General features: G+C 43.7%; 4 protein-coding genes across 5 annotated transcripts; all 4 read left to right on the top strand.

Annotated features, from left to right (window-relative positions):
• The first annotated feature begins 619 nt into the window (after positions 1-619).
• On the top strand, positions 620-4589 carry zgc:110269 (probable flap endonuclease 1 homolog). Its single transcript, XM_065006095.1, is given in 9 exon segments — positions 620-741; positions 743-789; positions 970-1034; positions 2377-2508; positions 3142-3200; positions 3202-3266; positions 3526-3564; positions 3567-3674; positions 4582-4589. Coding segments are annotated over 9 exon segments (645 nt in total).
• A 1290-nt stretch (positions 4590-5879) lies between these two features.
• Positions 5880-13669, top strand: agfg1b (ArfGAP with FG repeats 1b). Of its 2 annotated transcripts, none has more exons than XM_065005939.1 (12): positions 5880-6171; positions 6955-7048; positions 7372-7487; positions 7738-7879; positions 10400-10556; positions 11356-11463; positions 11768-11912; positions 12049-12137; positions 12226-12315; positions 12512-12673; positions 12903-12999; positions 13315-13669. In XM_065005939.1, exons 1-12 carry the CDS (start codon positions 6005-6007, stop codon positions 13373-13375), a joined length of 1428 nt encoding a protein of 475 aa, XP_064862011.1. In that variant the 5' UTR covers positions 5880-6004; the 3' UTR covers positions 13376-13669. The 2 variants fall into 2 exon arrangements, with proteins under 2 accessions (XP_064862011.1, XP_064862012.1); XM_065005940.1 differs by having other exon boundaries at positions 12058-12137.
• Positions 13670-15728: 2059 nt separating this feature from the next.
• On the top strand, positions 15729-19763 carry LOC115103384 (F-box only protein 36-like). Its single transcript, XM_029624294.2, has 4 exons — positions 15729-16428; positions 16800-16908; positions 18242-18414; positions 18973-19763. The coding sequence occupies exons 1-4, from the start codon at positions 16333-16335 to the stop codon at positions 19357-19359; spliced, it is 765 nt and encodes a 254-aa protein (XP_029480154.1). The 5' UTR covers positions 15729-16332; the 3' UTR covers positions 19360-19763.
• Positions 19764-20529: 766 nt separating this feature from the next.
• On the top strand, positions 20530-21863 carry LOC135562734 (putative olfactory receptor 1F12P). The gene has a single exon (XM_065005081.1). The coding sequence runs from the start codon at positions 20586-20588 to the stop codon at positions 21618-21620; it is 1035 nt and encodes a 344-aa protein (XP_064861153.1). The 5' UTR covers positions 20530-20585; the 3' UTR covers positions 21621-21863.
• The last annotated feature ends 2090 nt before the right edge of the window (positions 21864-23953 follow it).

Here is a 23953-nt window from a genome sequence, read left to right on the forward strand (position 1 = left end):
AACATTTGGAATTCAATCACTGCGCATATCAGGGGTCTATTTACTAGGACCCAAACGGAAGCCAACAGAATGGAATGGGGCTCGACATGCCTGCATTTGTCCAATAGAAACTCGTTTTCATTGCAAAATGTTTTCTGTTTAGAGTGAACGGTTGCCGTTGATTTTTTTTGTTTTTTGTGAACAATTGTTTTTATTGGATCACATCAAGGCAATACAATTGATAAATAACAATACCCTACTTAACAACCACTTCCATACCAAACATACCCCTGGCGGCCTCACCAAATCCCCAACCTCGCACAACACGTAATATAAAAAACAATAACATACAATAACAATAAAATATATATCAGAATGTTTTGCAACTGCTTGCAACTATGTGCTTCATTCTTGGTTTAAATGAATACACCCATGTTTTCCGTCTTCCTGTGTTGGACTTTTGACCTGTCTCTCTGTGCCTCTGTAGTGTGTCCTCAGATATGTGAGCTCCTGAAGCTTATGGGTGTGTCCATCATCCAGGTCAGTGTGCCAATCCTCTATGTAGCATGCTAACCCTGAACACACCCTGAACACACCCAGTTGACTTGAACACACACTAACCACCACACAAAGACATGACATGTCTCCCTTCCCCTCTATCACACTCACTCACTCACGCTCTCAATGCTCTTGGGGATGGCGAGGAGCCCCCCTGGTGAAACGGGGAACAGTAGACGTGGTGGCATCAGAAGACATGGACACTGCCTTTTGGTGGCAACGTCCTAATCCGCCAGCTCATCCTTTGAGTCAATAACCATGTCTATACTGCTGTGGGCTTCTCCAATAGAAAAAAGCTTTAGGTTCAAGTGGCTTTCCAAGCACTTTGGCATAGTAATGGTAAAAGAAGGCTATATAAATGACATTTTAATTGATTGGTTGAGTTATTGAAATGACTGATGGCCACGTTTCTCTGTTGAATGCTTCCTCTCCACAGTGAAGTAATTGAATACTCGCTATCCAAGCTGCTTGACATTCTGAAGATTACACATGAAGAGGTAAGACCACCCAAAGCTTTTGTAATGAATGAGTCATAGGCCTTCATTACATGGTCATAAGCTTCATCACATGGTCAGAAGCCTTCATCACATGGTCAGAGGCCTTCACCACATGGTCAGAGGCCTTCATCACATGGTCAGAGGCCTTCATCACATGGTCAGAGGCCTTCATCACATGGTCAGAGGCCTTCATTACATGGTCAGAGGCCTTCATCACATGGTCATAAGCTTCATTACATGGTCAGAGGCCTTCATTACATGGTCAGAGGCCTTCATTACATGGTCAGAGGCCTTCATCACATGGTCATAAGCTTCATCACATGGTCAGAGGCCTTCATTACATGGTCAGAGGCCTTCATCACATGGTCAGAGGCCTTCATTACATGGTCATAAGCTTCATTACATGGTCATAGGCCTTCATTACATGGTCATAAGCCTTCATTACATGGTCATAGGCCTTCATCGCATGGTCCTAGACCTTCATTACATGGTCCTAGACCTTCATCACATGGTCATAGGCCTTCATCACATGGTCCTAGACCTTCATTACATGGTCATAGGCCTTCATCGCATGGTCCTAGACCTTCATTACATGGTCCTAGACCTTCATCACATGGTCAGAGGCCTTCATTACATGGTCATAAGCTTCATCACATGATCAGAGGCCTTCATCGCATGGTCCTAGACCTTCATTACATGGTCCTAGACCTTCATCACATGGTCATAGGCCTTCATCACATGGTCCTAGACCTTCGTTACATGGTCCTAGACCTTCATTACATGGTCCTAGACCTTCATCACATGGTCCTAGACCTTCATTACATGGTCCTAGACCTTCATTACATGGTCAGAGGCCTTCATTACATGGTCATAAGCTTCATTTCATGGTCAGAAGCCTTCATTACATGGTCAGAGGCCTTCATCACATGGTCATAAGCTTCATTTCATGGTCAGAAGCCTTCATTACATGGTCCTAGACCTTCATTACATGGTTATAGGCCTTCATCGCATGGTCCTAGACCTTCATTACATGGTCCTAGACCTTCATTACATGGTTATAGGCCTTCATCGCATGGTCCTAGACCTTCATTACATGGTCATAAGCCTTCATTACATGGTCATAAGCCTTCATTACATGGTCATAAGCTTTCATTACATGGTCCTAGACCTTCATTACATGGTCATAGGCCTTCATTACATGGTCATAAGCTTCATGTATATATAAGCACACTATGTCCTTGTATTGTAAGACATACAACATCATTATGTACTTGTCTCTCAAGTATGATCTCGCAACTATTGTACTCTGAAAATGCTCCCATACTCCCCTTCTCTTTATCAGTTTGTGGACTTGTGTATCTTGTTAGGCTGTGACTACTGCGATAAGATTGCAGGCCTTGGCCCCAAGAGAGCGCTGACTCTGATCCAGCAGCACCGGACTATAGAGAACGTAGTACTGAACATCAACAGAAAGGTACGTTTCCTCCCTGACCACTGCTCATATTACTACAATACAAATGACTTGGAGATTTGTGTTAATGCGTTTGCAGAAGTCTTTAATAAATCTGGATTAAACAAAGGAAATAAATGTAATTTGTTCCCACTTCACAAGATGAACATATATTAACTAATAGTCATTTGATTTTTCACTCCTATTGTCAGAGTCGTGTGTATAGGTGGCAGGGAAGTCAGGCGCAGGAGAATCAAACTGAGTGTAATGTAGTTATTTAATATCAAATAAACAAAACATTTTCCAAACACTAAATGTAACCATAAACAAAGTGGGTACGAGGACCCGTCGCGCACCAATACAAACTCAATACAACACTGAATAACAAACAATCTCTGACAAAGACAAGAGGGGAAACAGAGGGTTAAATACACAACAGGTAATGAATGGGATTGAAACCAGGTGTAGGAAGACAAGACAAAACCAATGGAAAATGAAAAATGGATCAATGATGGCTAGAAGACCGGTAACGTCGACCGCCGAGCACCGCCCGAACAAGGAGAGGCTTCGACTTCGGCAGAAGTTTGTGACACTTATGCTATGTCCCTGTCCATGGACTGTACCTAGAATAACACTCTCCAACCCTTCCTCCTCCAGAACCACCCTGTCCCACTGTTCTGGCAGTACCAGGACACCACCCTGACCGAGCCCCCTGACCTGGATTGAGCCGGATGAGGAGGCCCTGGTTCAGGTTCTGTGCCATGATAAACACGTCAAGTACTGTTCTGGTCCTGTATAACACCCATTTGGAATTAAACCAGGGGTCAAAATGTATCAAGCGTCTCAGAGTGCTGATCTAGGATCAGGTCCTCCCTGTCCGTGTAATCTTCTTCGTTGTGCTCTAAAAGCTCAAACTGAGACGTTGGTTACATGCGACCCCCTTGGTGTGCACAACTCTAATCATCTGGATCTTGCAGTGCATGTTTTATGTCCATGGTAGTAATGTAAAACTGTATTCTTCCGTATGTATGTGATATGTAGGGAGTACAAGGATACGCGGTCGAATGGCGAAATTCTGTGAGCGGAGAGGGAGGGCGACAAGGCAGCAGGACGGAGCAGACAACCCCGCATGGAGGAATTATTCTGCGTTACACAGAAAAGCCAGCAGGCCAGCAGGCCTTCATCACATGGTCATAGGCCTTCATTATTTTAATGACACCTCACCTTTTTACGGTGGAAGAACCTGCTGAACTCTATATCTCATCATAAGGCCCAGAGCCCTGTATAAAGATGGGTATATGTAGAACTTTATTAGGCATTTAATCGATGCCAAATGCTTCATATACTTATTGCTTTGGAGATCCCCAGACTGTATCAACGTTTTACATTGGTCCATCATATCCAGAACAGCTCATGTGAACAGTATGAATTGTACAGCGATTTTCACAGTTGTTTATAACCTCATCAGTGTAGGTATGCCTTCTTTTTGATGGATCACCTTTCATGTATTTGGTTATATTGACGGTCTCTCTTCTTGATACAGTTAAAAAGTGTTGAAAAACATTTTTTCTTCTGGGTTGTGTTCAGTAGGCTCGAAACAGGATAAAACGTTTTGAAATAGAGTGAAGGTACTACCTGAACTTGTCCAGTAAGAGCACAGGTTTTACTTCTCTGTTGCATGCATAATGATTCATACTGATTTTAAAACCTTGTGTGCTCTACTGAACATGACCCTGTACTGCTGAACTGGGAGTAGCCTGGTTTCCTAACTCTTCCTGCATTCAACAACGTCACATTGCTTTGTTTGGCAAGATAATATTCCAAGATAACCGGGTTGGCTAAAGCAGAAACAGACTGGAATCCAGGCTAAACTGAAAGTGCTGTGGCACCTAACAAACTGGATTCCAGACTAAACTGAAAGTGATGTGGCACCTAACACACTGGAATCCAGGCTAAACTGAAAGTGCTGTGGCACCTAACACACTGGATACCAGGCTAAACTGAAAGTGACGTGGCACCTAAATCGGCCAGTGTATTTCTAGTATGTATTTAGTCATTGTGTTGTCTGAAATACCAGTCGTATGTCTCCCCTTGTAGCCGGCTGAATCTTCCATCGCAGCCAAAGGAAAGAGAATGAGTCCAAGTGACACTGTCCTCAGATGGTGCCTGGCGGTAAAGCAAATGCATCCTGACTAACCAGGGGCGATCGCCGATTCTGTTACAAAACATTTCATAAACAAAAGCAAAATGAATTAAATGGGGAAGGTCATAACTTAATTTGTCCAATAGAAACTCTCGTTTTGCAACTGTTTGGACTAATGATTCCACCCCAGCTGTCTGACAGTGAAGAGGATGCCCTAGACTGTTACCATGGTTCCTCCAGTCTTTGAATAAAATTATATTTACACTTTACCGGTTGTACCTGTTGGTCCTTATTACGGTAAGAGGTGGAGATAAATCCACAGGAAAGTGTTCTTTACCTGACTTTTTGTGGTGCCGGTTGGTTCTCTCGTTTGTATTTGCAAAGTGATGAAAAAATAAGTAAACAGTAACCGAGTGTAGTCGACCGAATAACGTTTCCTCACAATCAGCTGGAATTGTTTGCCATTCGGTTAGGCTCGGACATAGTGTGTAAATATTTTGTCACGTGCGAATTGCATCAGTATTGAAAATGCAAACGATATGACGTTACAGACCAGCATACTGAAGGGACCATGAAGGTCTACCTGAGCATGGAGCTGTGCAGATCAACTGATCTATAGACTTATTTAACTTCCGAACAATAGAGCATAAACCGATTAGTGATTCGGGACAGCGACTACCTCAGGGTCATGTTCATTAGGCACCAAGCGGAAGAAAATGCACCGAAACGGAGACAGAGTAACTGGACATGTCCAATTGGTCATTCTCATATTTGTTTTCCGTTTTAAAACCTTGTGTGCCCTAATGAACACGGCCCAGGCCAACTCCCAGTGTGCGAGTAAACAGGATGAGCAGAGTCGGGGACTCATTGGTGAGAACAGTGCAACCACTGTCTGTGTTGGCCTTGCTAGTTCCTTCAGCCAAAACAGGAGACGATTGATTTATATTGAGGGAAGGCAAATGGGTGGACACCTGCTACCCTCAACAGTGCCACATTCTAGGCAAATTACTTTCTTATCGTGACGAACTGACAAGATCATGTCATAGTTGAGACCAAAGCTCCAAATGGTGCCTTTTGGAAGAGGAGATTCTCTTAAGTCGTTGTTACAAAACATAATCAGTGTGATGGTAAACATTGTATTTACTATTAAACTGCTATTCATCAATGTAATGTTGTCGAGTGGTCATTGCTGCCCACCAGTAGGTGTCAGTCACGCTGCGGTTAGCTGTCTAGTACACCTGTAAACCAACGAAGAAGAAACGTGTCTGTCCCACTAGACCTCTGCAAGGTGTCTGAACCACCGCTGTCGAGCCAAGACATCCCCTGCCAAGCCCTGGATTAATTTCTCCCACCTTTTAGCAGCCCCTTTTCTCAACCATGGCGACGAGTGCGAAGCGAAAACAAGAAGAGGCGCATCTTAAGATGCTCCGGGAAATGACTAGCCAGCCCCCGAATAGGAAGTGCTTTGATTGCGACCAGCGCGGCCCGACTTATGCCAACATGACAGTGGGTTCCTTCGTCTGTACCACCTGTTCTGGCATCCTGTAAGTACTGTGTTGACCATTGTTATGCGTTTATGTGGGGTTGATTTTTAAAACAAGCTAAAGTCGTTCTTTATGGTGTATTTTAGTGGTTTAGTTAATATTACTTATCAAGCTCCCCAACACCGCATGTAATGCTATCCAACGTTAGCGAACGACTAGTATTGATTTGGCAGGGTCGCAAAGGAGAGGTTTCAATTCCCAATCTTTAAAAGTTCAACTAAAGTATTGTTTGTGCCGAAAATAGTTGTCTCAAGGTTAGTGTGTGTGTGTGTGTGTGTGTGTGTGTGTGTGTGTGTGTGTGTGTGTGTGTGTGTGCTGATAAAAGGCGTATTTGCCCAGTGTGTCAAAACAGCACGTCACTGGACCACCGGCGAAACTCTTGCCCAACCTCGGCTCTTTCCCAATCCAAGTTTATCTATACCATTTAACGTAGTTTGGGACATCCGTTGCTCACTCCTATAGGTGTATATAGTATTGGCCTCTGCAGAAATGGTCGCATTTGTTGCTTGCCAAACACTTATAAAATACCTGAAATGGGTCAAGTAATTCAAATGCATATGGTTTAGAGACCACAATAGGAAGGGACTACTGACAAAAGCACAACTGATGATAAAACGGATGATCTCACTCCATATGTGAAGGCTAAGCACATTAAAGCATTTTGTGAGTGTATAGTCATGTTGTGCCTGGTCATTGTAAAATTATTGACACAGAATGCATACTCACCAATTGTTCCTCTCTGCTATCGTTACCCCCCCCCCCCCATACACACACACACTCTAGACGAGGCCTGAATCCCCCCCACAGAGTGAAGTCCATCTCTATGACCACCTTCACACTACAGGAAATTGAATTCTTACAGAAACACACCAATGAGGTACTGACATTAATTCATGTAATGTACTATGACATGTGTTCTTCAATCCTAGTCCTGGGAATCCGAGGGGAATGCAGCCTTTTATTCCAGCCTAGCACTAACACATCGGATTCATTCAAAGGCATTGATGATTATCTTAGTCAGATGTGCTAGTATTGAGAATACAATCCTACTGACCCTGTGGGTCTCCAGGACCTGTATTGAAGAACAATGGATTATTGTCTTTGTGCATGTCTGCCGTCTGAGTTTTTCTGTCTCAAGGGAGTTTATTGTCATTTCTCTTTTTCCTTTCTCTCCCCCTTCCCCACACACTTTCTATCTAGGTTTGTAAACACATCTGGTTGGGGCTGTACGATGACAAGACATTGGTTGTTCCAGACTTCCGTGAACCACAGAAAGTAAAAGAATTCCTCCAGGAAAAATATGAGAAGAAAAGATGGTGAGGAGCTTCTCTTTTACTTTCTATCGTGTTAACGGAATATCACAAAAAGTAGAGATCCTCCACTCTCTATTGTGATATATTCAGGGGTGAAATTGGAGGAAAAATCACTCTCTAGAGGACTGCCGATATAAAATCCTATGAATTCATGAACAACAACCCAGTTTTACATGTAAAAATTCTTACACCTTTGGAACTCAGTTCCAGCAATTCCCTGGATGTATTTGTCTTTATGCTTCTGTGAATACAGGTACGTCCCTCCAGACCAGGCGAGGACGGTAGCCATGGCCCAGGCCTCCAAGTCGGGCTCCTCAGCCAGCAGCACAGCCAGCACCCCGGAGGTCCAGCCCCTGAAAACCCTGCAGCTCAACAAGACCCCCCCAACACGTCAGGTATTGCTTCTACCTGCTTTCTTAACATATGGCATGATACATTTCAGGCTGATGTGCTTTTATCCATTTTCATAACTTGGTCTAGTCATATAAGTCAATGGGTGCAACCCAAAATGGCCCCAGTTATTTTAATTTGAAACATGTCATCATTGAGTAGACAGTTGCCATGGCGCCCTAGCAGCAGCCGAAGCCGAGAGCTCCTGTACATTTTGTAAATATTTTTGTAATTTGTATGGTATTTTTACCTACAATCCTTTTTGTTTTAAGAATGAACAATTAATATAGCTAATTAATATAATCAGAATCCACCACAACATTAAGACTGAAGCTGACTGAAGCTGTTTGAAGAGCTAGCTAACGTTAAAGTTAGCTGGCTAGCTGTTTTGATTCGAATGCCAGCTTAGTGTCTGGAGGGTGAGGATGGAGAGAAGCCGAATGCAAGACTGCAGTGATGAGGCTTTTAGGGAGGATGAAGTTACAAGGCTGCTATTTAATTATTATTGAAATGTGGTGTGCTTTCTGGTGCCACGTGACTGCCATAGCATCATCCAAGTGGGTGCTTAATTTTGGTAGCTAGCTACCTACCTTCTACGGAGTCCATGGACTACAGTGGCTTAGCTCAGACTTCATCTAACTGAGCTCTACTACGGAAAAGTCAGAGACAGTGAGACACCTTGAAGACATCACACTTCCTGCCTGCCTCTGGACTGTCTCTCCCTGCTTGACCCCCTTCCTCAGATGACCACTCAAGCCATGAACTTTGAACTTTCTAATGGCTGTCCATCTCATAACGTTGTGATGTTGTTTTACCTGTCTTTTTTTTGTGCTTTGAGATTCTTTGAAAAGCGCTACAGTGCCTTGCGAATGTATTCGGCCCCCTTGAATTTTGCGACCTTTTGCCACATTTCAGGATTCAAACATAAAGATATAAAACTGTATTTTTTTGTGAAGAATCAACAACAAGTGGGACACAATCATGAAGTCGAACGACATTTATTGGATATTTCAAACTTTTTTAACAAATCAAAAACTGAAAAATTGGGCCCCTTTACTTTCAGTGCAGCAAACTCTCTCCAGAAGTTCAGTGAAGATCTCTGAATGATCCAATGTTGACCTAAATGACTAATGATGATAAATACAATCCACCTGTGTGTAATCAAGTCTCCGTATAAATGCACCTGCACTGTGATAGTCTCAGAGGTCCGTTAAAAGCGCAGTGAGCATCATGAAGAACAAGGAACACACCAGGCAGGTCCGAGATACTGTTGTGAAGAAGTTTAAAGCCGGATTTGGATACAAAAAGATTTCCCAAGCTTTAAACATCCCAAGGAGCACTGTGCAAGCGATAATATTGAAATGGAAGGAGTATCAGACCACTGCAAATCTACCAAGACCTGGCCGTCCCTCTAAACTTTCAACTCATACAAGGAGAAGACTGATCAGAGATGCAGCCAAGAGGCCCATGATCACTCTGGATGAACTGCAGAGATCTACAGCTGAGGTGGGAGACTCCGTCCATAGGACAACAATCAGTCGTATATTGCACAAATCTGGCCTTTATGGAAGAGTGGCAAGAAGAAAGCCATTTCTTAAAGATATCCATAAAAAGTGTCGTTTAAAGTTTGCCACAAGCCACCTGGGAGACACACCAAACATGTGGAAGAAGGTGCTCTGGTCAGATGAAACCAAAATTGAACTTTTTGGCAACAATGCAAAACGTTATGTTTGGCATAAAAGCAACACAGCTCATCACCCTGAACACACCATCCCCACGGTCAAACATGGTGGTGGCAGCATCATGGTTTCGGCCTGCTCTTCTTCAGCAGGGACAGGGAAGATGGTTAAATTTGATGGGAAGATGGATGGAGCCAAATACAGGACCATTCTGGAAGAAAACCTGATGGAGTCTGCAAAAGACCTGAGACTGGGACGGAGATTTGTCTTCCAACAAGACAATGATCCAAAACATAAAGCAAAATCTACAATGGAATGGTTCAAAAATAAACATATCCAGGTGTTAGAATGGCCAAGTCAAAGTCCAGACCTGAATCCAATCGAGAATCTGTGGAAAGCACTGAAAACTGCTGTTCACAAATGCTCTCCATCCAACCTCACTGAGCTCGAGCTGTTTTGCAAGGAGGAATGGGAAATAAATTCAGTCTCTCGATGTGCAAAACTGATAGAGACATACCCCAAGCGACTTACAGCTGTAATCGCAGCAAAAGGTGGCGCTACAAAGTATTAACTTAAGGGGGCTGAATAATTTTGCACGCCCAATTTTTCAGTTTTTATTTGTTAAAAAAGTTTGAAATATCCAATAAATGTTGTTCCACTTCATGATTGTGTCCCACTTGTTGTTGATTCTTCACAAAAAAATACAGTTTTATATCTTTGTTTGAAGCCTGAAATGTGGCAAAAGGTCGCAAAGTTCAAGGGGGCCGAATACTTTCGCAAGGCACTGTATATACGTTGATAAATTGTTATGAATTATTCCTCATGGTCTCTCTCTCCCTCCGCCAGTCCCCGATGGTGGTTCTTTCCCTGGCCCATCCCATAGTTCAGGAAAAGAAGTTTGACCTCCTTACAGACCTGGGTGGAGACATCTTTGCCGCTCTGCCCTCTCAGGCTGCCAGCAACGCCAATTTTGCCAACTTTGCGAATTTCCCCAGCCAATCAGGTAATGAGCCAATCAGGTTTCCCTAGCCAACCAGGTTCCCAAGACAATCTAGTAATGAGTGAGAGTGGCCCTCGCTCAAACTCCCAGGGGCAAATCCTAACTTCCATTTAGGTTGAACTTTCACTTAGTCATGCGTGGATGTTAATGGGAGACTAAGTGAAAATTGTATTTAAAGCAGCAATCAGCAGTGGAAACAATAAGACTATTGTTTTGCTATAAAGCTGATGGATAGGGCTGGAGAAATGTAACCACTCTCAAATTCATAGACCACTATGGATGCAAGGACTGACCATCCATGATGTCAAAAAGATAGTTTTAACCATGTTTAGAGGATCTTTAGTGTTTGTTTACTTTGTTTACAAACATTGGAGTAAAACAAGCTTATATTTTGGGTTCTGACAGGGTACAACTGTTGAACTAAGCTCACGATGCATTTCTAAGTTATATTCTTCAAGAATCAATGGGTACATTTTAATAAATTCATTAGTCCAAAAATGTATGTAGCAACTGCAGATTGACCTTTTTAAGTTCGATTTAGACATCGCCCAATATTGAGTGGGTTTGAATGATTTGTCTTAAATGAAATAAATCTCGAGTTCATGCAAATTAGTTAAGAAGAGTAGTGTAGTAAAACTGTGAATGTGCCTAAGCAGGTACACAAGTCATTATAATGTTGTTTGAATGTTAAATCATTGTCATTTGCTGCTCCCATTCCTCCCATTGTCAGGGATTTACCGTCACACCATTCCTCATTCCTCACATTGCCAGGGTTTTGTGTTTCCTCCTCTGTGGTTTGCAGTGACTAAGGTTAACTCAAAAGCTGACTTTGCCAACTTTGAGATGTTTGGCAACTCTGGAGTACCTCCGCATTTCAGGACCTCACCCCCCTCTCAGTCGTTTGCGCCAGGTACCGACGGGTCCCATTCTCATACATACCCTCTCATTTACATTATTTAATTGCCACAGTGAATTATTGTAATGTTTGTTTGTATCAATCAATCCCATAAGGGATGGGTTGCTTATTGGTGGTTTGACACGAAAATGAAATGTCATTTCATTCATTATCTCTGTTCCAAGCCCAACAGGGGAACAGCTTGTTTTTATCATACCATGTGTGCATCTTTCTTTAGTGTGTTTGTGTCCATGTCCTTTCTCCTGTGTGTGAATGTGTGTATATTGACCCCTGTGTATGTCTCTCTCGCTCTCTGTAGGGCGAGGTGTCCCCGTGCCGTCAGCGGCTGGTGCTGTACCAGCCCAGTCCCAGCTGGGCACCTCGGCAGAGGACCGCTACGCTGCCCTGGCTGAGCTAGACAACGAGCTGAGCTCCTTTGCCCCCACAGGGAGTAGTGTCCAGGGGTGAGAGACAGACACCACTCCAAAACTTGGCACTAAAAACACATTTTTAGCCTTTGCATTTAGATCTCCTTAAAAATAGTTCGATTTTTTTTGTGGTTCAATGAGCTAAGAAATGTATTCATGTTTTGTATTTAAGTGAATCTAGGAATTTGTTTGGAGCTGTGTTAGGAACCTCGCCTGCCCAGACTCAGCCAGTCTTACCCAACATGCAGCAAGGCTTTGGAGGTGAGTGGATTGTTACACCTACAGTATTTTCTGAAATGGTTGACTCTCAAACATAATGAAAGCATGATGTCATTTCCTGTTGTTTCAGCCGTCTCGTCCAATAACCCATTTGTTGCTGCTGCTGCCCCGGATATGGCCACCAACCCCTTCCAGACCAATGGTATAGCACCGGCCGCAGGTGTGTTTGTGTGAGCACATGAAAGTGCATACATACATATCAAGTGTGTGTGTTTGGGCCTCAGACAGTTGTCTCTCTTTGTCTGAAATTGCATTGTTTGATATCAGTAGATCCTGTACATTGAAAGGTTCGTTTGTGTTTGCCACTGTGTTCATGTTACTCACTCCGCCCCCTCCCATCTCTCTCTGTATCCTAGCCTCGTTTGGCACAGGCTCTATGAGTATGCCTGCTGGCTTTGGGAATGCCTCTTCTTACTGCCTCCCGACCAGTTTTAGTGGGACCTTCCAGCAGCCCTTCCCTGGCCAGGCCCCCTGCCCTTACCCCCAGCCGGGGGCCTACCAACCCCAACAACCTAATGGTAAGTAGTGTAGTTTCAATCACAATATAGTTTGGCCATAACATTAAAGTGGTGATTTCCAAAACAATTTTTGTACTGTGACTTTTCTTGTGACCCTACACTATAAACAAAGAGCATGTTTCTGGCTAGTATCCACTCTGCAACTAAATAGCCATCATTCCATTATTTGGGAACCTAATTGGTAAAGAGAGCATTAAGCCTTAATCCGTTTTTTTCTCTGCATTGACAGGCCCTGGTGGATATACAGTCTATGGACAGACCAAGCCCTCCATGACCCCCTTTGGGCAGCTCATGGCTGGTCCTGGGATGACCAATAACCCATTTATGGGGAGTATTTAATAGTGTGTATATTTAATAGTGTGTATGTTTCCAGATCATGTCGAAGAACGTTTTGTGGTCTTTGATTGTAATACAAGTGTGAAACACTTTGTGCCTGACTTTGACCAACAAAATACAAGTCCGAACACGTACAATTTACTTACACACATACAACTTCTGCATGGGTCCAATGTAAAAACGCATATGTGCGCCCTCTCTCTCTCTCTCTCTCTCTCTCTCTGCTAACTTCATGGATGAACGATTGGCAGTCATGCTGATGGTCATGTATTTTACAATATTGATTAACCCGTTGTCTCCAACCAGGCGGGAGCCCCGGCCGGATCCTACCCCTCTGGAAGCTCCAACACCAACCCCTTCCTGTAGCGCGCCTCCCTCCCTGTCATCACCACCAGAGGGCAGCATACAGCACCTATTCAATGTACCGGCTCAGTCACACCTTGTGACTTGACAGTACATTTCTGAAACTCTGAAATCAAGATTTTCTTAACTATGTTTACGACACTATGAAGGACTATGGGACCGGGGACTGCCCTCGAACGATGCCCTGGGACTTATACGGTCTCTATACATATTTTGTAGTTTATTATGTTTGACAGTATTATTGTGCATGTCGGCATTTGTATTCACGTTTAAAATAAATGTTATGTATAATTAGGACTTGACGTGGGCTGAGGACATTGCTGGTGCCACTATGTTTCTACCAGTGTGTTTATATGATAACTAACATGGTTGTATACAACATGTCTAGGGGGGAACTGAGGTGACACATATTTTCTCATCGGGAACGATGACGATTAGATGTTGGTGAAGAATCAGGCTGGTGAACAAGGTGTCACCGGAGGCCATATTCAGTATCATTTAATGAATTCCGTGTTAAAGAAACAATGTATTGTGGTTTCAATTGGCACGACGCCTCTGCCTGCAGTTACGGTGTCCGGGACTGTTATTTGGTGCATGATTAATACCACTATTACTTGGGGTGCCACCTGGGGTGCGTTCAGCAGGGTACAAGATTGTGTAGCAGGACCCCCCAAAAATCCTAGATTTTACCCAATCAAAGACATTTTAAGAAAGTCGAAGCTCATTTACTGCATTTATACAATTTTATAAACTCTAAAATGCTATTTGAAGAACAGCAAAAACAAGCCTAAATGACCCCAGCCATTATCACATTGGTTGTTGTTGCTTCATTCACCTCAGTCGGCCTACAAACACAGCCTATTAGCTATACGATTAGCCGCTATACATTAACTCGCATTAACTCGGCACCGGGATTACAAACTAGAAATTAATACGTACAGAGGGATCTGTTAACAGAAAAGGTATTTTAGTAACAAAAGGTAAACAACTACATTTGCTTTAAATACATGTTCTTGTTGTTGCAGTTTTAAAGCTAATTTCCTGCAATTCTACACGTTTTGTCATGACTTATGCCGTGTTAATAGGACATGTGCCCAGTTGGTAATTCAACCATGATTACTACAAGTTTAGATAGCTGGCTAGACTAACTAGACCCATTTACTAATCCCCCCCCCCCCCCCCCCCCCAAAAAAAAAAATTGAGTGATTGTCAGTGAGTGACATGTAACAAAAGGACAACTGCTGATGCACAACCAAGTTTTTAAATTGCACCTTGTGTATTTTACTATTCTATCTCTCAACAGTAAGTGGAGACCCCAAGTTGTTTCGTACATTTTTTTAAAATAAATGTTTTATTTTTTTAATTGTAAAGAATGACCGAGGTCCGGACCATTATACCTCAGTGTCCGGACCTTGGTGTCTTCATATGTAGCTACGGCCCTGCGCATGTGTGTGTAAAAACACATGACAAGTTTGTATTTATTTGGAGAGATGGTTAACTTGTGCCTCCCAATCACTTTTAATTAATGCAATTGTGTTACTCGCCGTTACAGTAATACGTAAGTCAATGTGTACATATATAAATATATGTATAAATATATTAAAGATTTTTAACTGCAGTTTGCACTTGATTCTCATTTTTTTCATTTAGAATTTGAGGTTAAAATCTACAGTGAACAAAAATATAATCCCAACATGTTTAGTGTTGGTACAATGTTTCATGAGCTAAAATAAAATATCCCAGTAATGTTCCATATGCACAAAAAAGCTTATTTCTCTAAAATGTTGTACACAAATGTGTTCACATCCTTGTTAGTGAGCATTTCTCCTTTGCCAAGACAATCCATCCACCTGACAGGTGTGTCATATCAAGAATCTGATTAAACAGCATGATCATTACACAAGTGCACCTTGTGCTGGGGGTCAAAAGGCCACTAAAACATGACGTTTTGTCACACAACACAATACCACGGATGTCTCAAGTTTTAAGGGAGTGCAATGGGCATGTGGACTGCAGGAATGTCCACCAGAGCTGCTGCCAGAGAATTGAATGTTCCTTTCTCTACCAGAAGTTGCCTCAAATGTCATTTTAGAGAATTGGCAGTATGGTTTGTTGATGTCAACATTGTGAACAGAGTGCCCCATGGTGGGGTTGTGGTATGGCCAGGCATAAACTATGGACAACGAACACAATTGCATTTTATCTATTGCAATTTGAATGCACAGAGATACCGTGATGAGATCCTGAGGCCCATTGTCGTGCCTTTCATCTGCCGCCGTCATCTCATGTTTCAGCATGATAATGCACGGTCCCATGTCGCAAGGATCTATCTGTGCACAATGCATGGAAGCTGAAAATGTCCCTGTTCTTCCATGGCCTTCATACTCACCAGACGTGTCACCGATTGAGCATATTTGGGATGCTCTAGAGTCTAGATCGACGTGTACAACAGTGTGTTCAGGTTCCTGCCAATATTCAACAACTTTGCACAGCCATTGTTGAGGAGTGGGACAACACTACACAGGCCACAATCAACAGCCTGATCAACTCTATGATGGTCACACCAGATACTGACTGGTTTTCTGATCCACGCCCCTACCTTTTTTTCTCTGTATTTCCAGTCATATGAAATCCAAAGATTGGGGACTAATGGATTAATTTTAATTGACTGATTTCCTTATATGATCTGTAACTCTGTAAAATGTTGTTCACTATAGCTCTTTATGAGGAAATGTTTTCATTGACTCAAGTATCAGGAAAACGTAGCTTTTCATTTATACACAGCTACAAAAGTGACTTCAAACCCAAGAGGAAATTGTAATTTTGTATTTGTTACATTGTAGCATGTTGCGGCAGGAAGGAATGTTGCAGCAGGAGGTGTTTAGTTACATTCTAGCACGCTGGAAGTATACTGAACGAACCCGTTCGTTGCCGTGGCAACCACAAACCAAGCGTCCAAAATGTCGACTTTGCTGGGGAAAAGTTTATTTGAAGTCAGTGGTCAAGGTCCTGCACCCAATAAAGACTTCTTCCAATTTTCTGTTACCAAGACAGAGGTAAATCTTTTCGTGTTATGTCCTCTCTAAAATGTAAAGTATTTAATATTTTTTTCCTCAAGACATTTCTAAGCTAACGTTAGACATTTAACTCTTAACGCTACAGTAATATTTCACTCTTAGTTTAAGCCAACGCGTTAGCTAGCTATAATAACGTACATGTCAGTAACGTTAACGTTAGACACATAACAATATAATCTAGCACTAGCTTGCTCGGCTAACTAACAAATAAAGGCTATGCCAGAAAGCTGGCAACAAATAGTTCAAGTAAATAGCATTAGTAAGAAATAGTCAGCAAAGCCATTTAGCTAGCTACATTAAATACTGTAATACCATTTGCTCTGCAATACTCATAGGCCTATATTTTTCAGGTTATTTGGAGATGGTGGAAGATTTCTTTGAGAAGTGATGGTAGGAACACAAAGCCAGGAGAACTGAGGGAGTCTCACAATGACTACTTGGATGACAGCCTGCTTCAGAGTAAGGTGCCCAGTGTAGACTAGCCCTCAGCCCACCTGCTCAACTTACAGCCCACCTGCTCAACTTACAGCCCACCTGCTCACTAATAGCAAGATAGATAGTAGCGTAAATGCCCAAAATAACCAACCCTATGCCCTCGAGTGAAGCGAATTACCATGCTAAAAATGACTGCTTTGATTGTAACCCAATCTACCCCTAATTAAATGATACTATTCCAGGCGGCTATGTCGGCAGTTCTCATGATTTAGGTTCACAGGTGTGTCAGAAGGGTCGTTTCCAGGGGGGCAGATGTCGTAGAGGCAATGGCCTAGACCAGGGCTCTCCAACCCTGTTCCTGGAGAGATAACCTTTCTGTAGGTTTTATCTCCAACCCTGACACTGGAGAGCTACTGTCCTGTAGGTTTTAACTCCAACCCTGACACTGGAGAGCTACTGTCCTGTAGGTTTTAACTCCAACCCTGTTCCTGGAGAGCTACGGTCCTGTAGGTTTTAACTCCAACTCTGTTCCTGGAGAGCTACGGTCCTGTAGGTTTTAACTCCAACCCTGACACTGGAGAGCTACTGTCCTGTAGGTTTTAACTCCAACCCTGATCCTGGAGAGCTACGGTCCTGTAGGTTAACTCCAACCCTGTTCCTGGAGAGCTACCATCCTGTAGGTTTTAACTTCAACCCTGTTCCTGGAGAGCTACCTTCCTGTAGGTTTTAACTCCTGATTCTAATAATTATCTGGCTGATAAGAACCAGGTTAGATACAACTAGGGTTGGAGTGAAAATCTACAGGAGGGTCGCTCTCCAGGAACAGGATTGGAGACCCTTGGTGTAGAGATTGTGTCCATTCACAGGTGTTGCATTTTTTTAAGCATCTTTTACTAGGAAGACTTTTGAAATCGCCCAGTTGCTAAGTCAGAGAGATGGGGAGAATCTCAAAACCCATTGGAGATGGTCAGAGGGGAAGGACCTCTGACTTTCTCATCCAATGGGGTTTGAGAAAGAGAGGGAGCGCGAGGAGTCAAGGAAATGCAATTGAGATTCTCCCATGGTCTAATGCCCTCGTAAAGGACTTTGGCTAGGTTGGGCACAGCACAAAAAAAAAGTTAAGCAAAGTCCCTGTTGGTGGGCATGAGGCTAAGTGTTGACAGGTGCTGTCTGTTTAATCAAGAGGCTGATGAGGGGAGGACGGCTCATAATAATGGCTGGAATGGAGTCAGTGGAATGGTATCAAACACATCAACGTGGTTTCCATGTGGTTGATACCATTCCATTGACTCCATTCCAGATATTATTATGAGCCGTCCTCACCTCAGCAGCCTCCACTGGTGTGATGGTTTCCTAGGTCAGGTGAGTGTGGTGTTTGGCCCACGGATCCTTCAGTACAGCCAGGCACTATGTCAGGGCCACTATGACTACCTGGAGCGTCTGCCCGACCCCCTGCTTCTCCACATCCTGACCCATCTGGAACTGGAGGACGTGGCACGGCTTGGACACACCTCACACAGGTTCAGGAAGGTGAATGGACCCACTCTGTCTGTGTGAGACTCGGTGCATGCATGTAGACAGTATTACTGCCTATTTTTTAAATATTTTTTTTTACCTTTATCTAGGCAAGTCAGTTAAGAACAAATTCTTATTTACAATGACGGCCTACCCTGGGCAAACTCTCCCCTAATCCTGACAACGCTGGGCCAATTGTGCATCCCCCCTATGTGACCCCCGATCACGGTCGGTTATGATACAGCCCGAGATCAAACCCTGTGATGTAGACTAAATACTGCCTATGGTGTAGACTGTATACTGCCTATGGTGTAGACTGTATACTGCCTATGATGTAGACTGTATACTGCCTATGATATAGACTGTATGTGAGTCCTTTTGTAACTACATAGGTATATCTGACTGTAATTACATGTTTTCCATTTTCATATTTCTATTTTCTGTTGGTTTATTTTCTGTAGTAAATCTGTTGTTTTTGTTTGTGGTTTAAACCCCTGGTGAGTTAACTGACGGAATGATTGACCGCAAACTCTGGTCTAGGTCCCTAACCACTGTTCCCTGTGTGTCTGTCAGCTGTGTCGTTCGGAGGAGTTCTGGGAGCAAGCGGTGCGCGGCCACTGCGGCGCCGTGTCGGCCGAGGTGGAGGCCCTGGCCCTGGAGCTGGGCTGGAAGAGCGTCTTCTTCACCAGCAAGCTGCAGCTGCAGAAACAGATCAGCCGCAGGAGGAAGAGGAGCAAGAAGCTACTCTGTACAGACCCGGAGCGCTATGATGTAGACACAATGGTGGAGCGCAGTGAGGACCCAGAGAGCCACGCTGCAGATATAGAGCCAGGTTCTGAGTCGAACCCTGGGCCGGAGCAGCTCTGTACAGACATGCAGCGCTGTGGGGTGATTGCGGGTCAGGGTCATGGTGTGGCACAGGGGGACTGGAGCTCTGATTCAGGGAGCTCACTGAAATGACTTGTGTTTTATCTTTACACTCTAAATAGGATCCTTGAGGTTTCCATGCTGAGGAATAGAAGACGGCTTGATTTCGGGTGGAGACAGTACAAGTTGTTTTTGATACAAACATGATGACTAGTGAATGTTTGATGAATTCATGTTAGTTATGCTTCCTGTCTTTCAAACAATACGGTGGCTGTGTTGTGTTGGAAGACAGTTTCTCTCATAGACAGTTGGCAGGCAGCAAAGGATGTTGTGTCAACGGCTGGAGATGTTAATATGTATTTTTACCCGCTGTTGCGTTGTGTTGTACATGTGCCATAATCTTTTTCCTTACACAATTTAGCACGAGCAGGACAATACCATTCAGTGGAATGATTCAGGGAGGGCACGTTTGGTAAAAATAAAAGGATAAAAACCTGCCAGCTGTGTTCTCATAACATTTTTTTTCCTATTTGATATGGTTTTGTAAATATATATTATGTATTTTTACAATGTTTAAAATATACAATATTTTAAACCTACAGTATATTCTATATGAAATCCTTATCTCAGCTAAATAACTTGAGGACCAAAGGGTCTAATCATTTTAACATCCTTCTAGTTAATAAATAGGGAAAGTGTTCAGTCTGATCTCCACTCATGGACCTTCACAGTCACTAGTGACAAACCCTCCTGGCGCAGGTCAGATGTTAACACACACACACACCTAGGAGCACAATAATTTGCTCCACCTACTGTTAAATATAGAATTTTGCCACGCTGAGAGGCAGGTGTTGACTCTCAGAACAGTCTATTCCACTAAACCCACGGATTAGGAGGCAGTCGATAAAGAATCTGTAACTAAATGCATGGCGCTGGTGACACGTGACAGAAAATACAAGGCAAAGATATAGAAGATCACAGTTACCTGAAGCAAAGGGCTAGCAGCCACAGTAGAGACACTCATACTGTATATGTTGGCACCATTAACTTGGTTTTGTGAATTCTTGGTTTGGCAAAATGTAGTTTTCACCCCTGTGACCTGCCAGAATCAGCAGAAGCGATGTCCAATGACTCCAACTATGATGTGGCAGTGGAACAGAATACAGGTAAGAAATGGATCTTTTTTTCCAGCTGTTTTTCCTCCCCTGTAATTTTTCTTTAGTCTCAACCTATGAGTTTGCTCTATCTTGGGTTTACAGTCATTGTATTGTCATTGACGTCCTCTGTGGTTCATCAAAGTATCAAAAATAATCTCACTCATGCATTTATGTGGTTTAACTTCGCATGTTATTTCTCAGTTTTTTTTTGTGTCTTTCCTCTACTCAGGCCTTTTAAATGCTACCATATCTGGGGATGACATAGGGGATGACATAGGGCTGCTGGACACAGTAAAAATGTGTGTCCATGGGGGCATCTTCCTGACCACCTTTTTCTTGACCTACCTCATTGTGGTGACAGTGTTCCACACAGCCGAGCCGCGCCGCAACGTCCGCTTCGTTCTGCTGTGCCAGCACTGTGCCTGTGTGACCAGCTTCAACGCGGTGGGCACCATCCTGCACGGCCTCCGCGCCCTCCTCCGCGTGTCCATCAACCGCCTGACCTGCTGGGTCCTTTTTGACTTCCAGGTGGCTCTAGGCCGTGGCATGGGCATCACCCTCACACTCATGGCCCTCAACACCTGCCTGTCCATCCTGCGGCCTCTCCACTACCCAGCGCTGGTGCGTCGCATTCGGTCTTCCGTCATGGCGCTGGCTTGGTTCGTGGCCCTGCTCAACCCGGTTCTGTTCACTGCTCTGGCCTGCGCTCAGCCCTCTTGGGCCTATGTGGTGGAGCTGGACCCCGTGTGCTCCACCACGCTGGAGAGTCCCACGTCTCGGTTCAGCAGCCTGGCGCTGGTGGTGTTCTTGGTACTGCTCATCATGACCAGCTATGTGCTCATCTACATGGAGGGCTGCCGGGCGGGGCATTTCTCACGCTCCAACAGCAGCGGGCGCCTCACCATCCTGATCCACATGCTACAGATGATCCTGTACCTGCTCCCTCTGGTGCCCATCATCACCAGGTGGAAGCACAATATGGCCGCCACAGTGACCAACTTCGTGGTGTTCCTAGTGGGGCAGGCACTCAGCCCCGTGGTGTACGGCCTGCGTTGCCGGGAACTCCGAGAGCAACTTCCCCACTTCCTCCCCCGCTGGACAAAAGTTTTCCAGACCTGCAGAGACACCACAGACTGCTCTAGTACAGAGACCCCCACTCAGCACTGGAACTGCAATGATCTCCAGAACCGTGACTAGTACAGGGACCATAACCAGCGCAAAGACCACACTCAGCATCGGAACCTGTGCTACAATAGAGACTATAGCCAGTATGGAGTCTGCTTCATATGAAGGACCTGGAATACACTTAGAGAGCCCAGCAAATACAGAAACCACAGTGTGCACATGGACCAATATAGAGAATGAAGCCAGTGACGTAACTGAAGCCAGTGGACTGACTGAAACTAGTATAGAGACTGAAGCCAGTGGACTGACTGAAACTAGTATAGAGATTGAAGCCAGTGGACTGACTGAAACTAGTATAGAGACTGAAGCCAGTGGACTGACTGAAACTAGTATAGAGACTGAAGCCAGTGGACTGACTGAAACTAGTATAGAGACTGAAGCCAGTGGACTGACTGAAACTAGTATAGAGACTGAAGCCAGTGGACTGACTGAAACTAGTATAGAGACTGAAGCCAGTGGACTGACTGAAACTAGTATAGAGATTGAAGCCAGTGGACTGACTGAAACTAGTATAGAGACTGAAGCCAGTGGACTGACTGAAACTAGTATAGAGACTGAAGCCAGTGGACTAACTGAAACTAGTATAGAGACTGAAGCCAGTGACGTAACTGAAACTAGTATAGAGACTGAAGCCAGTGGACTGACTGAAACTAGTATAGAGACTGAAGCCAGTGGACTGACTGAAACTAGTATAGAGACTGAAGCCAGTAGACTGACTGAAACTAGTATAGAGATTGAAGCCAGTGGACTGACTGAAACGAGTATAGAGACTGAAGCCAGTGGACTGACTGAAACTAGTATAGAGACTGAAGCCAGTGGACTAACTGAAACTAGTATAGAGACTGAAGCCAGTGACGTAACTGAAACTAGTATAGAGACTGAAGCCAGTGGACTGACTGAAACTAGTATAGAGATTGAAGCCAGTAGACTGACTGAAACTAGTATAGAGACTGAAGCCAGTGGACTGACTGAAACTAGTATAGAGACTGAAGCCAGTGGACTGACTGAAACTAGTATAGAGGCTGAAGCCAGTGGACTGACTGAAACTAGTATAGAGACTGAAGCCAGTGACGTAACTGAAACTGACTGAAACTAGTATAGAGACAAGTGAAGTGCAATCGTATGAGGACATTGTATGATGATTACTGAACCTGCGGTAGACAATGGTGGCGATTGAACATGTAGAATCGTCGGGAAAATAACAGATAAAATGTAAAACACTTGTTGGTTATTGTTTGGTTTTCACTTTAATATTGGAATTGCGTGTTGTCTGATTAGACCTGAGTTCAACTATATCCGTATTCAAGTATATGTTATTTAAATACTAATTTCTGACCACTTTCCAATATTCCACTTCTCTTTGTTAAAATAACTGGTGGAAATGGATAGTAGCGTTAAATGTAGAATATGTAACAATAGTGAGCACTTTAACATGTTGACTGATGATATTTTATAATATTTCACCACTACTTTCCCTTAGTCAGACCTCTCCAAAAATCCTCACTAAAAACAAAACAAATTACCCGGAAATGTGCCAATTACAAAAAGTATGAGAACAGATTTAGCCATCTACTTCGGATATCACAATAGATTTACTAGAAAATTCCAAGAATCTTCAAACAATATAAAGTAAACTTAGAAAATCATCAATCAACTGTTGAACAGGAAAAAGGCTTCTATGGCTCTCACGTCTCAATTTAATGTTGGAAGACCTATAGTGATCCTATATACACTGCTCAAAAAAATAAAGGGAACACTTAAACAACACAATGTAACTCCAAGTCAATCACACTTCTGTGAAATCAAACTGTCCACTTAGGAAGCAACACTGATTGACAATAAATGTCACATGCTGTTGTGCAAATGGAATAGACAACAGGTGGAAATTATAGGCAATTAGCAAGATATCCCCCAATAAAGGAGTGGTTCTGCAGGTGGTGACCACAGACCACTTCTCAGTTCCTATGCTTCTTGGCTGATGTTTTGGTCACTTTTGAATGCTGGCGGTGCTTTCCCTCTAGTGGTAGCATGAGACGGAGTCTACAACCCACACAAGTGGCTCAGGTAGTGCAGCTCATCCAGGATGGAACATCAATGCGAGCTGTGGCAAGAAGGTTTGCTGTGTCTGTCAGCGTAGTGTCCAGAGCATGGAGGCGCTACCAGGAGACAGGCCAGTACATCAGGAAATGTGGAGGAGGCCATAGGAGGGCAACAACCCAGCAGCAGGACCGCTACCTCCGCCTTTGTGCAAGGAGGAGCAGGAGGAGCACTGCCTGAGCCCTGCAAAATGACCTCCAGCAGGCCACAAATGTGCATGTGTCTGCTCAAACGGTCAGAAACAGACT

This window comes from Oncorhynchus nerka, linkage group LG20 (genome assembly GCF_034236695.1).
Source record: "Oncorhynchus nerka isolate Pitt River linkage group LG20, Oner_Uvic_2.0, whole genome shotgun sequence".
NCBI classification, from domain to species: Eukaryota; Metazoa; Chordata; class Actinopteri; order Salmoniformes; family Salmonidae; genus Oncorhynchus; species Oncorhynchus nerka.

Coding starts and splice junctions, on each gene's coding strand:
- LOC135562734 (XM_065005081.1), top strand. CDS start 20,586: ATGCATTTATGTGGTTTAACTTCGCATGTTATTTCTCAGTTTTTTTTT.
- LOC115103384 (XM_029624294.2), top strand. CDS start 16,333: ATGTCGACTTTGCTGGGGAAAAGTTTATTTGAAGTCAGTGGTCAAGGT. Junction 16,429..16,799: donor TTTCTGTTACCAAGACAGAG/GTAAATCTTTTC, acceptor TATATTTTTCAG/GTTATTTGGAGATGGTGGAA. Junction 18,415..18,972: donor CCTCACACAGGTTCAGGAAG/GTGAATGGACCC, acceptor TGTGTCTGTCAG/CTGTGTCGTTCGGAGGAGTT.
- agfg1b (XM_065005939.1), top strand. CDS start 6,005: ATGGCGACGAGTGCGAAGCGAAAACAAGAAGAGGCGCATCTTAAGATG. Junction 7,049..7,371: donor TACAGAAACACACCAATGAG/GTACTGACATTA, acceptor CTTTCTATCTAG/GTTTGTAAACACATCTGGTT. Junction 7,880..10,399: donor AGACCCCCCCAACACGTCAG/GTATTGCTTCTA, acceptor TCCCTCCGCCAG/TCCCCGATGGTGGTTCTTTC.